The sequence below is a fragment of the Ceratotherium simum genome, chromosome 35 (assembly GCF_057802395.1).
Source record: "Ceratotherium simum simum isolate JZ-2026a chromosome 35, ASM5780239v1, whole genome shotgun sequence".
NCBI lineage: Eukaryota > Metazoa > Chordata > Mammalia > Perissodactyla > Rhinocerotidae > Ceratotherium > Ceratotherium simum.
In genome coordinates, this window is record NC_141934.1 from 31,872,967 (window position 1) to 31,889,880 (window position 16,914).

General features: G+C 49.7%; 1 protein-coding gene across 5 annotated transcripts in view; it reads right to left on the reverse strand.

Moving 5' to 3' along the window:
* The window catches only part of POLE (DNA polymerase epsilon, catalytic subunit), a 64,303-nt gene that overhangs the window by 4,879 nt on the left and 42,510 nt on the right, over window positions 1–16,914 (reverse strand). For all 5 annotated transcript variants that reach the window (XR_015549838.1, XR_015549837.1, XM_087423525.1 and 2 more), the window contains exons 30-45: window positions 15,579–15,791; window positions 15,093–15,302; window positions 14,688–14,831; window positions 13,162–13,302; window positions 12,785–12,938; window positions 12,601–12,707; window positions 12,181–12,357; window positions 11,868–12,091; window positions 11,483–11,703; window positions 10,856–11,060; window positions 9,437–9,610; window positions 8,337–8,462; window positions 7,026–7,158; window positions 5,089–5,269; window positions 3,940–4,071; window positions 3,582–3,775 (exon numbers count right to left, since the gene is read on the reverse strand). Coding sequence is in view for 3 of the 5 variants with exons in the window: in XM_087423525.1 (XP_087279651.1) it covers window positions 3,582–3,775; window positions 3,940–4,071; window positions 5,089–5,269; window positions 7,026–7,158; window positions 8,337–8,462; window positions 9,437–9,610; window positions 10,856–11,060; window positions 11,483–11,703; window positions 11,868–12,091; window positions 12,181–12,357; window positions 12,601–12,707; window positions 12,785–12,938; window positions 13,162–13,302; window positions 14,688–14,831; window positions 15,093–15,302; window positions 15,579–15,791 (2,736 nt within the window). In the remaining 2 variants the exon portion in view is untranslated. The remainder of the gene's footprint in view (window positions 1–3,581; window positions 3,776–3,939; window positions 4,072–5,088; window positions 5,270–7,025; window positions 7,159–8,336; window positions 8,463–9,436; window positions 9,611–10,855; window positions 11,061–11,482; window positions 11,704–11,867; window positions 12,092–12,180; window positions 12,358–12,600; window positions 12,708–12,784; window positions 12,939–13,161; window positions 13,303–14,687; window positions 14,832–15,092; window positions 15,303–15,578; window positions 15,792–16,914) is intronic.

Here is a 16,914-nt window from a genome sequence, read left to right on the forward strand (position 1 = left end):
GATAACACCACCAAACAGAGACAGTACAAGAAAACAACCATCATGTGTGCACACTCAAAAACTTTCAACAAAATACCAGCAAAGTGAACCCACCAATACATAAAAATGATAACACATCATGACCAAGTACGATTTACCCTAGGAACACAAGACTGGATCAACATCCAAAAATGTGTAAGACAATATGATCATCTCAATCGATGCAGAAAAAGCACCTGACAAAATTTAACATCCATTCATGACTAAAACTCTCAGGAAACAAGAATTGGAAAGGAACTTCCTCAACCTGCTGGAGGCGTCCCCTCAACAATCTACAGCTACTATCACACTGAATGCTTTCTCCCGAAGATCAGGAACAAGGCAAGGATGCCCACTCTGACCACTTCTATTGAACACTGTATTGAAATCCCTATCCAGTAAGGGAAGGAAAAGACATAAAAGGCATACAGATCGCAAAGGAAGAAATAAACTGTCTCTATTCATAGAGACCTGTTTACATAGAAAATCCTGAAGAATCTACAAAAAAGTTACTAGAACTAGGAAGTAAGTTTAGCAAGGTTGCAAGATACAAGGTCAATATACAAAACCCATGTATTTCTATACATTAGCAACGAACAATTGGAAATTGAAGTTTAAAAAAATCAGTGCCATTACAATAGCACCAAAAAACATGAAAACCCTAGGTGCAAATACGTGCAATATTCACATGCTGAAAACCTCAAAACACTGATGAAGAAAATAAAAGACCTAAATAAATGGAAAGACATAGTGGTTCATGGATTGGGAGCCTCAACATTAAGATGTCAATTCTCCCTAAATTAATCTATAGATTCAAAACAATTCCAATCAGCACTCCAGAAGGATTTTTTCTTTTTTAGAAACCAATATGCTGATTCGAAAATTTATATGGAAAGGTAAAGGAACTAGAATAGCCAAAAGAAATTCGAAAAAGAATAAAGTTGAAGCATTCACACTAGCTGGTTTCAAGACTCGCTGATAAAGTTACGGAAATCAAGACAGTGTGGTATCAGAGAACAGATAGACATTTAGATCTATAGAGATCCAGAAACAGACTCATGCATATATATGGACAGTTAAGTTTTGAAAAAGGTGCATAGATGATTCAATAGAGAAAGGATAATCTTTTCAAAAAATAGTGCTGGAATAATTGGACATGCTGATGCAGAAATATGACGCTCAGTCTATAATATGCACACTGTACAAAAATTAACTCAAAATGGATTACAGACTAACTGTAAAACCTAAAACTATAAAACTTGTAGAATAAAACATGAGAGAAAATCTTTGTGACCTTGGTTAAAGCGAAGATTTCTTCGATATGACACCAAAAGCTCAAACCATAAAAAAGTGATAAATCAGATCAAAGTTAAGAATTCTGCTCATTGGGCCGACCTGGTGGCTTAGCAGTTAAGTGCGTGCGCTCCGCTACTGGCAGCCCGGGTTCGGATCCCAGGCGTGCACCGACTCACCACTTCTCCGGCCATGCTAAGGCCACGTCCCACATACAGCAACTAGAAGGATGTGCAACTATGACATACAACTATCTACTGGGGCTTTGGGGAAGAAAAAAAAGGAGGAGGATTGGCAATAGATGTTAGCTCAGAGCCGGTCTTCCTCAGCAAAAAGAGGAGGATTAGCACGGATGTTAGCTCAGGGCTGATCTCCCTCACAAAAAAAGAATTCTGCTCATTGAACTCATTGAAGAATACTGGTAAGAGAATTTTGAAAAGGCAAGCCAAAGTTTGGGAGGAAATATTTGGAAATCACAAATCTGATAAAGGACTTGTATCCAGAATATATGAAGAACCTCAAAACTCAACAATAAGAAAAATAGCCTAATTTTTAGTAATGGGCAAAAGATTTGGACATTTCACCAAAGACGTATGGACAGCAAACAAGCACATGAAAAATGCTCAGCATCAACAGCATTAGCAAAATGCAAGTTAAAACATAATGACACACCACTACACACCTATCTGAACAGCTAAAATCCTGAAACTATCACGTTCTGGCGGGGATGTGGAGCAGCTGGACTCCAGTTACACTGTATACCACTGATGAGAATGCAAAAACAGAGCCGCCACTTTAGAAACATGCACTTGCCATATGACTCGGCAATTCCCCTCCTAGGTTTTTACCCAAGAGAAATGAAACTTAGGTTCACACAAAAACCTACACGAGAATGTTTACAGCAGCTTCACTACTAATCATTAAAAAGTGAAAACAATCCGAATGTCCTTCAATCAGCGCACAAGTAACAAGCTATGGTTCTTCCACACAATGGAGCATACTCAGCAAGGAAAGGAACGAAGCACTGAAACAGGCAACAACATGGAGGAAGAGCAAATGCATTTTGCCAAGTGAAAGAAGTCAGACCTAGAAGGCTACACAATCCATGATTCCACACATGTGATATTCTGGAAGAGGTCACAATGCAGGGACAGAGGACAGAGGACAGATTGGTGGTTCACGGGCTGTGGGTGGGAGGAGGCATTGAGCCCCAAGGGGCAGTCCGGGGAAATTCTCCTGGGTCGTGCCAGTCTGTACCTTGCTGTTGGTGGCACAGCTCTATCCATCTGTGAAAACTCCAACAGCTGCACTCCAGAGAGTGACTTACAGCACGTAAATTTTAAAAAGTAAATGAACACAGGACAGGGACAGACAGGTCAGCATGTGCCAGGGGTGGGGGCTTTAGGGGGTGACAGAATGTTCCTTATCCTGACTCTGGTGGTGGATACATGCTTATGTGCCTTTGCCAAAACTCATAGAATGCACACTAAAAATGGTGAATTTTACTGCATGTAAATTATACCTTAATAAAAACAAATTTAAAAAATTCTGAAGTCCACTGAGGAATTAAAATGGTACACTAAACTGTTTCTTCACCACAATCAGATGTCACTTGATCCTGAGGCATCCCGCCACTGTGAAATGCAGTTTGCTGGGAGATAACTTAATGGACAGTAAAGTGCTCTGTGAGGGAATGACGCCTTATCTGGCAATATTATTCCACCATTGATTCAGCCTGCCTTTCCCAGAAAGGCATTTAGCATCCAAGCAAGCTCTCCTCCTAGGTTCCATAGCAGCCTGGACATTTTGGGAGGTCTGTCCAGTTCCTGGTCCAGCCCATTAGCCCCACAAGATCCATGAGCACCTGCCATTTCACTGCTGTCCTGCTCAGCCTTTCACTAGCACCCCCAGACCATCCCACCCCAGGGCCTTTGCATCCCCTCTGCCCAGACGTCATTCTTCCCTGGGATCCACCCACGGTTAGACCCTCCACTTCGGTCTCAGCCTCAGGCCCCATCAGAGGGCCTTCCTCACCTGCCCCGCCCCTCCAAGCCCACCTCACAGCTCCCCTGTCCCTCACTGATTTGTTCCCCCCTCACTGGAGTGCAGGCTCCACGAGGACAGGGGTCTTGCCTGTCTTGTGCACTCTGCCCCAAATGCCTCACACAGTGGCTGCATGGAACGGGGTGCAGCATTTATCCTTGTGGAATAAATGAGGGACTTACTCCCGGCACCTTTGCCTCTACACATGTTAGTGTGAGCATCCTCACCTTGCATACATATTTGATGAACTCCAGAGCAGGGTTATTGAGCAGCAAGTGAGAACCGGGGAGGACAGGAAACATTTCTGAGAGCTCGGTTGAGTTCCGAGAGCCCGTGACTTTCTTCTGAATCTTCTGAGTGATGGTGAAGAAGTTTTGAGTGAGTTCATTTGCCACATAATCTTGAGAGAAGGTGATCATTCCTGGGAAGAGAAAGGACATGGTGCCTACTCCCAATTTCACAGTGATAAGCATGTCAAGGGAAGGACTCGGGGACCCTGCCCTGGAGTTGCAGACCCCCGAGGACCACAAAGGGGTCAGGTCACAGGCACACAGTGGTGGCCTCGTGCAGCAAGGGAGCACTCACCAGGAAGGGCTCCAGCTGCTCCCTGGGCCTCCTGGGAGGGCTGGCTGGCCCCCCTCCTCCTCACAGGGGTGCTCCCTGGGGCGCTGCGCCTCAGCTCCTCCTTCATGCTGTGGTACACAGCCACAATGTACGCTGCAGAGAGAGGGACAGTAACAGGCCTTGAGAGTTGGCAATGCCCAGAACACCCCAGAATCTGGGGGGACCCTATGGCTGGTCAAACAGCCAGCCAGACTGGGATGAAATGTCATTATTAGTGATGATTCTATTTGCTGCATTTAGATGACCCAAAGTCAGTTAGAGAAATGGGAGTAAGCAGGGCACTTGCCGATGTCCAAGTTCACACTTAGAGAGAGCGCCGTATAAATGAAGCAACCCACATGAACCTCTCCACCAGACAGTGACAAAAAGTGGCTCAGAACAAAAACAACCCTCCACTTCCAGAGTCAGCACACCTCTTGAAAAACTCCACCAGGCCCACACATTTCCAAAGAAAGCTTAAGAAAGCGAAAGACTCAAGGACAAGTAGACAACAATATAAAATAATCATAAATGAAACCATCTCTGGTACCATACACATAGGTGTAAGTATGTCTATCTGCTGACAGTTTAATTTATAGGCTCATCATTAATTGATCTGTTCCAATGATTGGCTCTGAGTTACAACGGGTGTTTAATTTATATGCTTCATTTGCATATTAACCTAGACAACGTGGTTTGTAAACACTAAACCTTCAGACCCAAATCAAATATAGGAGTTCCTTACAACTGAAGTTGGGCCTCAAAGACCAGCCAGTGGACAGTTGATTCAGGAAATGTCTAATCTTTCCTGCTCGGCGTTTATCTTTAGTCACTATATGTGCACACACACAAATCTTGGGGGCAGAACTATGAACCCTTCGGTGACACACCTGGGGGCAGCCATCCTCACCGGCTTCTGTGAGAGGTTGAGGGCCTGGGCAGAGGACAAGGGTCTCCTCTCGGCCTTCCAGGGTGGTGTGCAGCCAGGGTGCCTCTCAGGAACCCCCACGCTGGGCACACTCCCACCAGGCCTGATTTCCCAACTGTTTACCTTCTTGCGATGCAAACGCACCAGGGCCACATTATTCCCACTGCATGACTCAGATGTGATGGCTAGTGTGGACGGCTCACCTGAAACAATCATGAGGAAGTAGCTCTGGCAGGAGGCTGCCTGCGGGAGAAACTGCAAGATGTTCCAGTTGTTTTCTAGCAAGTCCTCCACATCTGGTTCCTGTGTACCTTCCTCCTCCTCCTCAGGTTCCTCCTCCTCCTCCTCCTCCTCCTCTGCTCTGCCCACTTTTTGAGAGTCTTGCTATAACACAAAGACAATCCCAGCTGGGTTTTCACCTTAGCAGCATCACACCATGGGAAGTGGACCTGAGTGGAGTCATTTTAATCCAGAGTCTATCTGATTGCATTTGTCTAGTGAGATGTTCATCAGTCATGTCATTCCCCAGTCATGTCATTCCCCAAGCCTAAGTGAGATTCCTGAAGGACAGGTCTATGAATGAGGTCCTTTATGCAGCGTGCCTGGTGCACAGAAGCACTCAGCATATAGGTGACCATCATTCTCATTCTGCTCTTTCAGAGGATTCGCTTTAAAATTATTCAACTCCCACGTCCCAGGCAGGAAGAATCAAGGGTGCTTCCCAGGTGATGTTCTCCTGTTTAGAGTCCTTGGACACAACAGTTCTACTATGGATCTGGCTCCACTGCAGACACCCCCTGCTTGACCAAGTTCCTCTCCCTACGGCACCTTTGATTTCAACATGTGAACCCTGACATTGCCATCCTCAGAGCAGCAACCATCACTGCCTTCCCTTGATCAGTTGACACTGCCTGTACTTCCTTCCTCCCATTGAGACCTCTACGGACCTCCAGACCCCAGCATCCAAGGGCAGCCTTCATCCCTGTCTGCTCTCAGCAGCACGTCTCCTTCCTTCTGGAGGCACTCTTCCTTTGATTCCTGAGGCCCCATCCCACGGCTCCCCTACCCGCTGGCAGCTTCCTCCATGAGGACCCGCCCTGGGGTGGGCTCGGTCCTCTCAACCCACACTCAACCCCAGGTGACCTCACCAGCCCTAGCTGCCAGGCTCACGAATGACTCCAAATGCCCACCCTCACCCCTCCCCAGATGCCCCTGCCTCCACCTGACCTTCCATGTCTGCACCTTGCACATACTGAGCAAACGTCAGGCGTGGCAAACGTTACACGCCCTGACCAAGTATGGGTCCCCTCACCCCACACTTGGTCTCTTGCCCCGTCCATCTCGTAACAGACACCTAGGTTCACACTCCCGGGCACAGCCCACACACAGCCCATACTCCCAGGTATCACTCCCATGCCCTCGGGCATCACCCCACATTCATCCCACTGCCATGACCACTCCACCTTCCATACCCACCTCAGTCCTCCTCCCTGACTCTGCCCTGCCCTGGACCCTCCCCTGGGCTGACACTAAGCAGGCTCCTACTCAGGCCTTGACCTCCTACAGTTTTGTCCACATAGGGCCCAAGTGGAAGACATGCCCTGATATGGCCCTGCTCAGAATCTCTCCATCACTAAAAGCCAAGTCTCCATCACTGCCCTCAGCCCCAAGTGGCCCGGCCCAGGCAGCTCTCTGCCCCATCTGTGACCACTGCCCCGCCCTGCCCTGTAAATCACAGCTGCTTCACACTACAGTTGCAGGCACAGCCTGCTCGCTCGCTCCCTTCAATCTCCACTTTCCAGTCATCCCCTCAGAGGCCTCCTCAACCTCCCCAACTAGACCAGCCCCTGCCCCCATGGCTCGCTCTCCGCCCTTACCCTGCTTTGTGTTTATTCTGAACCCTTACCATCCTGACTCTGTGTTCCACATCTGCTTGTTTAGTTGCCATGACCCCTTCCCTAGCAGACTCCATGAGACCAGGGACTCTCTCATGTTTGCTGCTGCGTGACCAGGGCCTAGAACCGTGCTGGGCAGTCGGTCCGTGACCACCAGCGTGTGTTCACGGGAATGAACCCTAAAGGCAGAGCAGTAAAGTCATTCAGATTCCAAGCTCAGCTCTCCAAAACTGGTTACCTCTTACCTGTCCACAATAAATGCTAGATGGAACATTTCCTTTGATTCCACCATAGTTAGAGGGATCCATCCAGAGAAGAAATTCCCAGCATCGAGAGAAAGAAATTGTCAAGGAATGGAAGATCTCTTTAGAATGGATGCTAAAAAGAAGCAAAACAGAAACTGCTTAATGAAATCAATAGTTTTTTCCCTTTTTCTCCACTTTCCTTCTTTTATTTTTACGCCTATCTGCTTACCCTCTACTTACTTAAAAATGAATTTAAGTGGATTCACATTACATCACCTCTCAAAGTTTCTAGGGAAAATGATAAACATTATGCCAAGGAGACTTCTGCATTTGCCGGGAGAGGTTTTAACAGGGACTGGATGGAGGGAACGAGAAGCAAGAGCTACAGAGGGAGAACCCCGGAACCTTCCGAGGCTTGCCCTCAAGCATCCGCAGAGCATGGATCACACACGTGTATGAGAAAACTACACAAGGCCAGGCAAAGGACCCCCGGAGGGCCTGCTCCCACACCGTCGGAGAGCCTCAAACTCTTGAGGCATCGGGGTCATGCTCACAAGAGTCCTGCTTCAACGATGGGGGATAATGAGCTCTGGACGAAACGCTGCTCTGGCCCTGCCTACAGATCTCAAAAAAGTGCCCCAAAGGCCAAACTGTTTCTAAGGAACATAACTTAAAAGCTTAAATATCTACAGGAATGCAAAAGTATTCAACAGACAAGGCGAGATTCACAGTGTCTGGCATCCAATCCAGTATCACCAGGTTTGCAAAGAAGTGGAGAAATATAACACGTAATAAGGAGAAAAACCTATCAACTGAAAACAACTCAGGGCTGACAGAGACATTAGAATGAGCAGAGTAGGACATATAACAGTCATTATAACTGTGTTATATGTGTTCCAGAAAGCTAGAGGAAAGATTGAACTTGTTAAGTAGACTCTAAAATATATAAAAAGATCCAAACCACACTTCTAGGGATGAAAACTACCATGTTTGAAATGAAAAAGACACTGAATGGGATTAATGGCAGATTAAACATGGCAGAAGAAGATAAGTGATTTTGAAGACACAACTGAAATTATCCAAAAAGAAACACAGATGAAAAAAAGACTTTCAAAAAAAATCCACCTACAATTCTATACCAGCGAAAATATCTTTCAAAAATGAAGGTGAAACAAAGGCTTTTTCCAATATCCAAAGGCAGAAAGAATTCGTTACCAACAGACCCACGCTACAAGAAATGTCACAAGAAGTCCGTCAGCAGAGGGTTAATGGTATCGGAGGAGAACACAGAGGAACGAGGAATGCTAACACCTGTTGGTGACGTACTCCACGTAGGCAATGGCATCTTCGACCCGCCGCTTCTTCGTGCAGAGGATGATGCGGTTGAAGTTGGCATAGATGACCGACGACCCCAGGCGCTTGAACTCGGCGATGAGCCTGTGGACCAAGTTCAGAGTCAACGGTCGAGACGCTACAGAAAATACCAGAAGACACTATGAGAAAAAAAGCTGATGGTCCTGAAGCAGAAAAGCCATTCTAAATACACTTAGAACCCAGAAGCAACAAAAAAGGGTAAAGATTCCTGCACTGCAAAAACCCACCATAAACAAAGCCAAAGATAATCACAGACTGAGGAAAAAATGTGCAACTCATATCACAGAAAAATGGCTAATTTTTACAAAGAAAGAGCACACACAAATCAATGAGAAAAAAACAACAAAATTACAGAAAAATAGGCAAAGAATATGAAGAGAAAGTCCAACTTCATTCATAAGGATTGTAAGGTAAGAGTACATCGAGATAGCATTTTATCCCATCAGGTTGGCAATAATACTCGTGATATTGGTGGGGGTGGGGGTGGGGGTGGGGGACACACACTTCTGATCACTGCTGGTAGTACAACCTCTACAGAGAGCTCTTTGGCAATATCGATCCCATTAGCACTTATCTACCTAGTTATGGTAGCTATCAGACCTGCAACACTGTTACTTCCTGGAGATTATTCTACAGATATATTCACAGGACCTTATGCACAAGCCCATTCCTTGGTTGGTTATTTGTAACAGCATAAGTTCTGGAAGAAGCCTAAATGTCCATCAGTATGGTACATCCACACGCAGATCTCCAAGATCTACTATTAACTAAGAGAAGCGAGGTGCAGAATAACAAACACAGTGTTCAATGTCTTGTGCAAAAAAGCGGCAGAAAGACTATGCATCGAATAGCCTCTCTCTGGAAGGACACTGCACAAAGCTGCAAGGGCAGCTAAGCTTTCCCTGGGACCCTTTTGATCACTAAGGACCACTGGCCCAGAAGTGGGTTCTGGATCCCAGAGGTGCTGAGCAGCCATCTCTCTGGTTTTGGGGACGAGGGATCAGCCCAGCCTGAAGAAAGCCGTTGGTGGCACTCACTGCAGGAAGAGTTTCTTCATCATGTTGTAGAGCGTGCGGTGCAGAGCAGGGTCATGGAGCAGCGAGGACGGGGACCGGAGCCAGCGGTAAAAGTGCACTACCTGGTTGTCAGCATAGATGTTGCGGTACTGGGTGATCTCCCTCACCCAGCCCACCACCATGCTCTTCAGGATTCTGGAAGAGAGTACCGAGGGCGTCCCCCACTGTCGCTGGCAACAGCTTTTCTCCATTCTGCTGTCACCTTTGCCCCTTCTCTCCTCCCTGTCCAAATTCCATCGTTCAGCCCACTCGGCCCTCTGCAACTCATCTGCATCCCTCAAACCAGGTCAAGCCTCACTGCCTCACTCAACACAACTTCCCAAACCCTCCGTACATGCTCAGTGCCCAGACAGAGGCAAGAAGAAGACAGCAGGTGCCCTTCAAGAGAAGCATGATGCACAGCAGCAGGTGTGCAACCTCACTTGCTGGGAAAACCAGGAACAAATTCAAGAGATCTACAGGGCCTCCTCTCCTGCATACCAGCCACGTCCTAACTGTCTGCTTCACCACCATCTCTGTTAAACTGCCCCGGATGACTCCACAACAGCATGGGAAGCCATTCCCTCAGGGTGACGGTTCTCCATCTGCAGTCTGGCCCACCCCTCAGGACTGAAGTGTCTGCTTCTCTGCCCAGACAGCCCCTGGCCCCAACCACACCATGTTACTTCAGCCCCAAGCCTCTCTCCAGCAGTCCCCTGGCCTACAGCCCCTCTCTGCTGTTCCCCAAGTCTTATCCTTTTGTGAGAAGGCAAGAGGAGTGATGGTTGAAGAACACGGTCCTGGAATCACAAGACTTGCTCTTGAACGACAACCCTTCCACTCAACCGCAGTATGACCACAAGCACGGTATCAGTCTCTCTACCTCAGTTTCCCCATCTCTGCAACGGGTGACAGCCACACCACCTCGTGGGCTGTTGTGGGGCCATTAAGAGCGCATATGCTCCCTGCCAGTGTTGCCCCGTCCACAGTAATTCTCTCCTGACACCCAAACTCTGCAACTTGTACCACTTTCTGCCTGGCTTAACCCATGTTTATGTCCTGCTGTTCGTTCCAAAGCAGATACTCGATAAACATTCACACCCCAAGTTTACTGGAGATTTCCTATGGGCAGGCCCCTGGCCACGGGAAGGGAACCAGAACTGCCACCCATTTCCAAGGGAAGAGTCTAGCCCCGTGTTGGTTTCTGGCTCTGCTGACCAGGCGGAGGGAAGCCCCGGTGACATTGTCCTAGCTCTTAGTTTCCCAAAATAAGGGCAGAGTATAAAGGATTTCTAATGCTCCTTGTAAATCCCAAACTCAGTGACTCTGCCTTTGGAGAGGAGAGGGCACGAAAAGAACAAAAGGTCAGGGGGATGTTCTCAGAAATGAAGGAACTGGCACCTGAAGGTGCTGGAGCAGAGGGCTGTCTCGTCATAGCTGGCCAGGATGCTGGCGGCCTGATTGCCGGTGATCATGTCCTCCAGTGAGGCCTGCTGGATCACATCGAAGCTGACACCCACACTGTCAGCCCCCTCCATGTCGTTGACATGGTGAGACTGCAGGATGGTGTTGACGGCCAGGTTCTGAAGGTCCAGCTCCACACACACTGCATACAAAGACACCACTACTTGTGACTCACTCCTGGATCTAGAGCCTGACCCCACCAAGCACCATCTCAGAAAAGTTACTGCTGCCCGGGGTGGCCGACCAGCATCTGACTTGGGCTGAGTGCAGAGCCCGCCCCGCTCTCATCCCACGCCCTCAGAGCATGCCCCACTCTCATCCTGCACCTGCAAAGCCCGCCCCACTCTCATCCCGTGCCTGCAGAGCCCGCCCCGCTCTCATCCCACGCCAGCAGAGCTTACCCTGCTCTTATCCCACACCTACAGAGGTCCCCCTGCAGGGTCAGCTCCCACACTGGCAGAGTCGAGCTCTGGGCATCAGCAGCTGGGCATTCTTGCCACCACAGAATGGCAACCAATGCAGAAACACCAGCTACTGAGGTCCCCATGTGCCTCACCCACCCACCTGTGGAGTAACAGCCTGAACTGTTGATCTCCACGGTAGCCTGGTCATCGAACTCCATGACGAGGCGGTTGTCATCAGCTTCCTTCCCGCCCAGGTCAGGGCGTGACGTGGGGGACAGCCAGAGCAAGTGGTTGTGGCGCTGGAGATGGCGGGCAAAGAAGAGGTCGGAGCCAAAGGTGGAGATGTCCTCAGGCAGATTCCCAACGGGGATGTGGAAGTACCTGCACAGGGACACACAGTCAGCCCCAAGGGGCACGGGGTCAGCCCCAAGAGGCGGACGGCACCTGGGGAAGGCTGACTTGCCACCAGAGACTCATGAGGCCGGCAATAACCAAGATGGCCAGAGCCGCAGAAATGCCAAGAAACACTCCTCTGCTCTGCTCACCTGCTCATCTCAAAGGCCTGTGACAGACAGGTGTCCAGGTTGAGGTAGTGACGGATCATACGCCGGGCTCCATGGCGCTGCCAGTCCAGGACTCCATAGCTGATCTTATCGGCCATGCGGATAGGCACCAGTGGGAATTCCTCCAAGACAGGAACCTCACCAGTCAGCCTCTTCAGCTCCCAGTTGGACTGAACAGCGATGAGTGTGGGCCCGCGGCGCTCCTCCTGGGTGCAGGGAGGAGAGCGGCTAAGCGGATCTGGCCTGGGGGAGCGGGGCGGGGGTGCTCGCACTGTGGGACCTCGACCGCACTCACCTTATAGGCCAGCAGGAAGCGCTGGATGGCTCTGCAAATGGTCTTCAAGTCGGTTTCAGCCCGAACTTCAAAAGTGTGTTTAGGAGGGGGCAGGAGCTCGGGGCCCAACTTCTCCAGCAGGAGACTGTGCTCGGCTGAGTAGAGGGCGCTAAGGCTGGGCATCTGATTGCTTCGCACCTGAACAAACAAGGGCCACGTCAGCCCTCTCCCTGCCAGAAGGAGGCCGGGCAGCCCTGAGAGCGGTGCAGGTGGCAGACCCCGCCTCAAGGTTCCACTTCGAATGCAATCGCCATAGGCACTTGTGAGCAAAGGCTTTTGGAAACAAGGCGGGGGGCTTACCATCCTCCTGCCCAGCAATCTACTCCTCCCCAGATCCCACCCCAGTGAGGCGCTCCCGCAGGCCCTTGCCCAGGAACTCACACTGTCCAACACAAACACAGACGCCCTGCGCTGAGAGGGCACGAAGATGCCGAAGAGCGCTTTGTGGCCCTGTGTGTGATGATACAGGTAGATGTGGCGGATGCTGCCTGCAGGAGGACACGGCCCGTCACTCCAAGATGTGTGGGAGGCAGGGCCGAGCGAGGGCAGCTGTCATGTACCATACCTGGTTCCAGGTAGCTGAACTGGGCCAGAGAGCGCATCTCCAGGTGCTCGAGAGCAAAGGTTTCTGTTTCCCTGCCTGAAAGGTGCCTCACCAGCTGTTTATTGACCACACACACACAGCCCAGCTGCACCAGGGCCCGGAACAGTAACGGAACCTGGAAAGGGGGCAGACAGGGCGGAGTGAGGGCTGTCTGGAGAGGGCCCACTGTTGGGGCACAGCCTACCACTCTCAGGGGTCTTTGGCAGATATGCTGTTGAAATTCACTGTCTGTGGGGTGGAGCCCATAGTCACTGCTGCTGGCCTATCCATGCTCTATGTGGGTGTCCTTTCCTCCATTCTGTCCAGTTGGATCCTGCACAGTTCAGCTAGGAAGTTACCTGAGTCTCGTATACGCCCTCGATGTCCGGGGCCGACAGCTCGGTGTTGATCTCATTAATGTGTTCTTGGTACATGTCCTCCGGCACTGAGTACTCATAGAGATTGTAGACCATGTTGGAGCGAGGAAGGACTCGATTCACCTGGGGACAATATGGCGATGACCTTGTCACACGGCTAAGTGGTAATGTTTGTTGGACGCACACCTACTCTTACACATGCACACACATCATCTAAACAGTCCTCTGACTTCCAGTGCCCACACCAGGGGGTAAACCCCGCAAAGCCCACCTCTCTCAGTGAGTGAAACTAAAAGCTCTGACATAACCTCGAGAAGCCACCTGAGGCCTCTGAAAAGCAGATAAGCTCTGACTGGGTGGGCAGGTGTTCCCAGTTTATTTTCCTCTGTTCTCTCCTGGGTTTAACCTGAGGGTACAGGCCACAAAAACCCCAAGAAACCACGTTTTCTTGGTTGGTCACAGGACTGAGACAGGAGCACCTGGGGGAACCAGAGAGGTGGGGGTCCTGGCTAGGAGCAGGTTACCCAAAGGGAAAAATACCCTGCAAAGTCACAACGCCATATCACATCCAAGACAACACAGGAACTCCAGATCTTCTGTTCTCTGTCGTCCTATACCCTCCTCGTCCTCTTTCTACATCCACTTTCTGTTGAATCTTCTGGTTGGAATCGAGTTTCACCTTCTCCACAAAGTCTCTTCAGTCTAGCTCCCAGTTACAAACAAGCAAGTCTCATCTCCTCAACCAGACGTCACCTTGTTATGAGATTCCTAGCACCTAACCGAGAGATGTGCACCAGACAACCACAGTAAACGGGTTTAGGGAGGAGTTAACTGGGAGCTTGGATAGAGACACCAGCTGAGAGCCTACGAGGACACCACAGCCAAGGGGAAGAAGGCACGCACAGAGGACCATCCACTGTAGGACTCCATTTATATGAAATGCCCACAACAGGCTAATTTAGGGGCAGAACGTGGACTGGTGGCTACCAAGAGCTGGGGGAGGGGAGAGAATGCTAAGGGGTCCGGAGTTTCTTTTTGAGTGATGAAAATGTTCCGATTGTGAGGGCTGCATGACTGTGAATATACTAAAAGCCAATGAATCGTACACTTGAAATGAGTGAACTGTATGGCAGGCGAATTACATCCCAATAAAGCTGTTAACATCAGAAGGGCCTACGGAGACAGAACCTGCAGTCTCTGACAAATGTCCACCTAGTTCCTTCCCTGCTATGTGGACATCAGATGCAAGAGGATGGCACACCCAAGGCAACACCACCAGCAGCTCCCATCACTGAGTACAGACATCGTTTCAGTGAATTCTTACAGCACCCCGAGAAGGTTCTCAGGAGACGGAAGCTCCAGAACACCTTGTTCAAGGTCAGACAGCTCACTAGGTCTTTGTATCTACAAAGCCCGATTCTTTAGGTGGCCTCCATCGTTGTAGACAACCTCCGAGGCTGAGCATGCAGCTGATAGCAGTGACCAGCAACAGCAGCTGCCTCCTATACCTTGTGATACGAAGGTCCCTCCTCCGCTTTAGCCACCCGCTGGTTCACATAAAACACGCGGGGAATGTTCAGTTTGATGCAGTACAAGTCACTGCTGATGACAGCCCACAGCCTGAACAGGCCAGGTTGGCTAGTCTCGCTGATCTGAAAGGGAAACAGATCATACAGCAGTGTGCGTCTTACCTTGTCACAGAAAGCACTCCATACCTGTGGACAGGCCACCTCCCAGGAGGCCTGCAGCACCAGCCCTGAGCACAAAGGCAGGAAGGTAAAGGCCTGTCCTTTCTCTTCCATCCCAGACTGCAGGATCACAGAACAGGATTGCGAGCCAGCCAGACACCCCTTCCCATTGGCCATGCTGCTACCTTTGGGGCACCCCACCCTCCCATGGATAGCTGTCCACACCTGCACAATCTGCCACGGAAGGTCCAGAATGCTGCGGGCGGTTCTTCGCAAGAAGCCCCCCAGCCCTGTGGTGGGCCCGTCTCGGATGGCCCCGGGCCGTGGTGCACCCTCTGCCACCTCCAGACGCTGCCTCTTCTTGCGAGCCAGGCGCTGTCGGGCTTGCAGCTGCCACTTCTTCTTGTGGAACCGAAGCCAGACCAGCCACTCTTCCTGGGACAGATGGCGGAGCAGGTCAAGAGGAGGAGATGGCAAACACAACGGAGGAGCACGCAGTAAAGCAGAAGCGTCCTTCCACAGCAACGAAACTGTGCAGCTTCTAAGCGCTCTGCAAGGACTGGGCATCTCTCACCAACCACCTCAGGGGTCAAGACCCATCTTGGGCTCCTATGCTACTCAGCAGACCTTGAAGGGAGACAGCTCGGGGCCCGACCAGCATCCCTGCTCCCTCCTCCCACTGGCCACTCCAGACTGCCTAAGGCTTCTTACCTGAGTGGTTCCAAGGGCCGGAGGCTGCCCCAAGATCTCCTGCCAGGGCACTGTCAGCTCCAGGTCCTGTGACTCCTCCTGACTCTCCCAGACAACCCGCTTCCTCTTAGTAGCAACAGGAACTGCCAAGGGAGGTGGCTTCACAAGGCCGAAGTCCTCCATGTCAGGAGCACCAAGGCTCTGGGTCCCTTCCGGAGCCTGGACCATGCCCACCTGCAAAGACCCAAAGGAGACTTAAATCCTTCATCAGGGGATCATCTGAATCGGATACATGCACACAAAGACATTCATTTACAGACTAATCTGTTTTTAACTTTTAATAGTGCAGAGGTCAAACAGAAAATGTCACTCAAGTACAGTCATGTGCTGCAGAATGACATTTCAGTCAACAACATACCACACATACGACAGTGGTTCCATGAGATTAGTACCATAGACCCGGGTGTGAAGTAGGCTGTACCATCTACGTTTGTGTAAGTACACTCTATGATGCTCACACAATGATGAAATCGCCTAACAACGCATTTCTTAGAACATATCCCGGTCGTTAAGCAACTCATGATTATACCACCGTTATGAAGCAAATGTTTATTTTTCTGTGTTTGCTCCAGAACGCTCTCCTTTTCACAATAAAATATTGTGAAGAATAGGTAAAGCCCCCTTCTTTCTCCCTCCCAGCCCCCAAGCGCAGTGTCTATCCCTCCCCACACATTCTATACTTATACTTTATACATAAACAACACACACCGCTTTAAGATGCAGTTTTATGTAAATAGATCCTACTGCAACTTGTTTTTTTCACTCAATAATCTGTTTTTGAGATTGACCCCTACTGATACATGTAGACACGGTCCACTCATTCTAACTGTAGGATATTCCATTATACAAATAAAGCAGCCTGCCTATCCACGATGTTCTAAACAAAGAACAGTTAGTTTCTTCTCTTTCAGAACGACAAATTGGGATTCAGCAACCACCCTTCCACGTGTTGCTTGAAGAACTTGCGTTTGCTCTCCCACCAGAAATACGAACAGGCTATTTCCCCACGTGTCAATACTCAATGTCACTATACTTACTCATTTTTTGGTGTGACGTGGTATCTAAACATTTCATTTTGCATTTACCTGACAGTGAGGTTGACACTGTGGTAGGCAGCCTTCTAAAATGGCCCCCATGACCCCACCTCCAGGGTTCATGCCCCTGTCTGACTCCCTCCTGAGTGTGGGCTGGACCCAGTGACTTGCCTCTAAAGAACAGATTACAATGAAAGTGATGGGATGTCATTACTGAGATCAGGTCATGAAATACTGTGACCTCTGCATTGCTGGCACTCTTT